Source organism: Sycon ciliatum, chromosome 8, assembly GCF_964019385.1.
Source record: "Sycon ciliatum chromosome 8, ocSycCili1.1, whole genome shotgun sequence".
Lineage (NCBI taxonomy): Eukaryota > Metazoa > Porifera > Calcarea > Leucosolenida > Sycettidae > Sycon > Sycon ciliatum.
This window is the reverse complement of record NC_088650.1, coordinates 1,858,630-1,863,629: the sequence shown is the minus strand read 5'-3', so window position 1 is coordinate 1,863,629 and position 5,000 is coordinate 1,858,630. Positions and strand designations below refer to the sequence as shown.

The following is a 5,000-nucleotide window of genomic DNA, read 5'->3' as shown; positions in this document are numbered from 1 at the left end:
CAAATAAACAAGGAAGCATAGTGTGCTGAAAAGGGCTCGTCTGTATGGGTAGAATAGTAGAATATTCGTTCGTACTGTGCATATTTGTTAGAATATTCGTTCGTGATTCGCTATTCTTTGCAACACTGGTAAATAGTGATTATTGGGTGAACAGGGCACATTTTAGTGCTCTTTTATTGCTTGTTTTTTGGATGAATTGGGCGCAGCATCCGGTGCGAAAAGTGGTACAAGCATGGTGGTACTGGTGGTACCGTGTGTGACGCCCCTGGACTCTAAAACCCAGTGCTTCAACTGTAGCAACACCATAACAGGTGTCTCCTGTCTGCCAATATTCTGGTGATGGAGTGGTTATTGTGCGGGAAGCAATGCCTTTCAGACACACCGTAAAATCGGGACTCAAGCGGGCTTTCTCATAATACGAGTGCATGCAGTGAAGATGCACTCTCACTTATTTTGCATTCCTGTTGCCTGTACTGTATGATTTCTTGTTAGTAATACAAAATAAACAACAAACTGTAAATCAGTGGCGGATCCAGGGGGGGGGGGGGGGGGGGTTCCGGGGGTTCCGGGGGTTCCATGGAACCCCCTAAATTTTGCAAAGTGTGCGGCTGAGAAATATCGAAAAATATCATTGTGCACAAAAGGACGTCCGTCCGATCAGATTCACAGTCAGTGCAGTCACTGAGTCAAGGAGCGCGTGCGGTAGATCGATACTGACAGTCTGTACGGATAGTAGTCTGTACTGGTGTTCACGTCCGTGATTTACAAACGGACACTGTTGTGTAGACAACATTGGGTGGCTGTTTCCTTTTTGATCTTTCGAAACGATCCAAACTAATTACTTGCCTCCATTGGCGCTGTCATTCACTGCTGCTCGGGATGGGTGTGGTGTGGTCAGTATTCCTTGGACAAGTTTTTTGCAGAAGAGAAAAGATGTTCCGAGTACTGAAACTCTTCAACGATCTTCGAACCGTACACGTAGAGTTCAAGCTCCTCAGAAGATGAGGGCTCCGACATCCAAGCAAAGTCAGTAATCTCTACCTGCTGCAGCATGCAGTAGTGACTAGTTGTTCCTCCGCAGGAACGGAGTGCTGCGCCAGCGATGTGTTTTAGATGACATTGAAAGGATTGTACAATAATTATTGTCGACACTGTTTCGCTGTTGTTGTTTCTGTCACTGAAGTGAAGACGATGCTCTTGTCCTGTGACTATAGAGCATTTCGCATCGTAAAATGCCAAAAATTTCCGAAAGTACAAATGGACAGGGAAAGTAACTTATAGTTGTCATTTCGGCATTCCTGGCTCTCAACGTACCCATGGCTTGCATATTCGATCTTTACAAGAAGTTGAAAGGGTCTTCAAGCCCTCACTGAACCGGTGTGCCAGTCGATTGCATACATGTATATGATTATGTGTCCGTACTAAAAAATATACAATGTAGGGTAAGCAGCAGCATTTGGCCCTGTACAGGTTTTCCATCGTCCACCGCACCACAACTGCGCTCCGACTCAGTTTCCAGCGGTTTGTGGTAGACGGGGTGCTCTGGCGGTACTTTACGGTACTAAGTATGTCCGTAGTGTGTTTTAAAAGCATGCGATTGCCACTAACACAATCGGATTGTCGTAATTACAACTTAGTGTCAACCGCACAACTTCAAAACAGTCTGATTCCATAATATTTTGTAGGGCTGAAAGGAATATTCGAATTATTCGAATATTCGAAATATGCAAAGCGGAAAAAGAATAATCTTCGTTAAAGTAGAATAGGAATATTCGTAAATGTACAGAAACTCGCCTTTTTGACATCGATCAGAGTTATTTGGTGCAAAATATAAGTAGGCTTGCCTTTTTCGATGTGCTATAATCAGCAAGACACATGATTTTTCAAATGTCTCTCTTGTAATTGGGGTGTATGCCAATTAATGGTCTATGGTTACCATGGATAAAACTAGGTATCCATGGAAATTGCACGGTTTAGAATATTCGGAATATTCTTCGTTTCGCATGTATTCGGAAAAAGAATATTCGTTCGCTTCATTGAGCATTCGTTTCAGCCCTAATATTTTGGCTGTTCAATTTTGGTTCAACCGGAACCCCCCTGTAGAGATCTCTGGATCCGCCCTTGTAAATGTCACCTGCAGTTACACAACATTTTTGATGTGTGCTGTGTTTATCGTTGTGCCCAGGAGATACTGCTGTTCTGCCAAGTATCAGTGAACTCGAAGCAGCAGAGCAGGAGGCAGCCCGGTTGGGCGGTACGACCGTCATCCATTTCCTGCACGTGGTCATACTTGGAGCGGCACGCGTTGGAAAGACCAGCTTGCTGAAGGCGTTGCTTGAGAAGATGCACAATGAGAATGAACTCAGCACACCCGGCATGCGCACGTCCTACGCAACTACAAACATCTCTGATGACTGTCGATTCATCGAATGCCCAGACATGCCAGATGCTCTGAGTCGACTCTACGTCATCACCATGATGTGCAAACCATCCACTTCGAATCATCCCCAAGACAAAGAGACAACACAAGATGACAGAGAGAGAGCCCCAGCAGGAGAGGATCCTGTGGCTGAGACCCATGCAGGACCTATGGAGGACAGCAGTAGCAGCAGCAGAAGCAGCAGCAGCAACGGGCCAGCAATGCGCGAGGAAATCCACGAGACCATCACAGGATTTCTCAACGCAGACCGGGTAAAGTACATCTCTGACCGGGCCAACACGCCCAACTATACCGTCATCACATTCCGCGACCTTGGAGGGCAGCAAGTCTACCAATCCGTACAGCCCCTCTTCATGGCCAAAAACACAGCCTTCATTGCCACATACAACTCTTCTCTGGATCTTCTAGAGACCCTTCCCAAGTTCGATGAATTTCAGGTCAGCCGGGAAGAATGTATCGAGCGGGCCACTCTACCGGCCAATGCGACTCGCCTAGACCAGCTGCTTGGCTGGCTCGACATGCTGCTGCTGAATGCGAAAGCTGACAGCAGCACAGACCAGAGTGCTGCAGATGATGTGTTTGTAGTGGGGTGTCAGAGTGACAGGTGGAACAAAACCGATTTGCCTGATCCTTGTAAGCTACTTCAAGAGAAGATAAAAGGTACGCGGTACCAGAACCTTGTCTGGAACGACACTTCGCACTTCAAAATCGACAACACCAGATCCACTGGAAGTGCAGGACAAGCAGATGAGCTGCAGCGATTGAGAGAGGCCATCATCGACCGCTGCCAGAAGAGCCAACGTAACATCCCTGTTCCATGGCTCCGATTCTGCATATCCATACACACGCTCAAGCAGGAGGTCACTTGGCCTTGGATTTCCTTCAAGGAGGCAAAGTTCATAGCGAAGCAAGTCAAGGCTGTTCCACATGACTGCAGTGACCGGCAAATACAGCTGCTGCTGAAGTACTGCCACGAAGCAGGCCACCTGGCGTACTTCCCAACTTTCAAGCTGAAATACACGGTCATCCTGGAGCCCCAGTTCATCCTGGACTGTGTCAATGCCTTTGTCTACATGAAGCCTGACCGAGACATCACAGTGCACGAAGCGCGGTGCTATCGTTCTGGGTTCATGACGGAGTCCCTGGCACGCAAAGCTCTCAACAAGATGTTCGAGGGTCAGTCTTACTGCGACCATGCTAAGGCGTGGCAAGCAGTCAGAGCAAGCAGTGATGGGTTCAAGCTCATTTTTGAAATCCTAGAATGGCTCTCAGTCCTGGTAATTGTGCAGGATGAGAGGTCTGCTGAGCATGAGTTTATTGTACCTGCAGTCGTCCTGGAGATGGGCACGGACCCGCAAACGCCTTGTTCCTGTGCCTATGTGTCCTTGAAGCACACAAACCGAGATGAGTTGATGCACTTTCCCGTGTTCCTGTATTGGCAATGCGTGGTGGAGGTGCTGCTTAAGTCACACAAGCGCTCGGCTGCCACACTGTCACGGTGCAGCGTTCGCCTTCGCTGGAACAGAGATTGGCCGTGGCTGCACCTGCACTATACACGCTACGGCTTACAAGTGTACGTCGAGTGCAAGGGCCGACACGGCGGTAGCGGAAAGTCTACGCTGGATGAAGTCCGGGCAATCGTGCTCACAGTGGTACGGAAGTGGGGCCTGCAGGTCGAAGTGATCAGCACATTGCCATGCCCCTGCGGAGAAACATCGGGCGAGGAGTGTTTACAGCATGGCTTATCTACGTGCCGCGCGCCAAGCTGTGCGCACGCCTTGGACGCTTCCACCCTAGTGGCTGAAGACTACCCACTGTGTACACGTTCAAATCCGGATATACAGATGATCCGTGAGCAGGCCATGTTCTGGCTGGGCCTTGACCAGGTTAGAAACTTGACCTGATTGAATTCCCGCAGCTATGCAAAAGAAGTTACGTTAGTAGCGCCTGCCGCTAGCTTTACTTCATATGTTTGTTTTTGGGGGGGGGGGGGGGGGGGGGCACGAACCATGAGACAAGTTCCACTAGGCCTTGTTGTAATTCTGTTTATCTCTGTTTAGGACGAGAGTTCTTCACACACAAAGTTGCACCATGTCTCTATTTTCTTAAAACTTGCCACATATTCCCGTCATGTTAATGAGGAGATAACCATTTTGAGCCTACTCTGACTTCAGCGATTATGGCTTGTGCGTGTGCGTGTTTGCATGCATGTGTGCTTTTGCTCGTGTGTATTTACATGTATGTGTGTGTGTGTGTGTGTGTGTGGTGTGTGCGCGTGCGGGTGTGTGCGTGCGGGTGTGTGTGTGCGGGCGTGTGCGTGTGTGTGCGTGTGGGCGTGGGCATGTGCTTGCGTGTACTTGGTCTCTTGCAATACCTGCAGGATGCATGTGGAAAGCTGTTTGACCCGAGATCGGCCTCTGTTCCTTCAGGTTAGTTGGATGCACAATACAAACAGATCTGGTACTTCCAAATGATGTTTTGCATGATGGCCACATTCGTGTGAACCTTTAGTCGCAAGGAAACCGGTACGCTGTTCTATTTTCGTTTTGAGTTACCTATT

The 5,000-nt window shown here is 48.5% G+C and overlaps 1 protein-coding gene across 1 annotated transcript in view; it reads left to right on the top strand.

The window, feature by feature from the left end:
* The window catches only part of LOC135822881 (uncharacterized), a 7,342-nt gene that overhangs the window by 2,171 nt on the left and 171 nt on the right, over positions 1-5,000 (top strand). The window contains exons 2-3 of the mRNA XM_065335717.1: positions 2,186-4,326; positions 4,821-5,000. The exon at positions 4,821-5,000 is cut by the window's right edge and continues 171 nt beyond it. Coding sequence (XP_065191789.1) covers positions 2,186-4,326; positions 4,821-4,874 — 2,195 coding nt within the window. The 3' untranslated portion in view covers positions 4,875-5,000. The remainder of the gene's footprint in view (positions 1-2,185; positions 4,327-4,820) is intronic.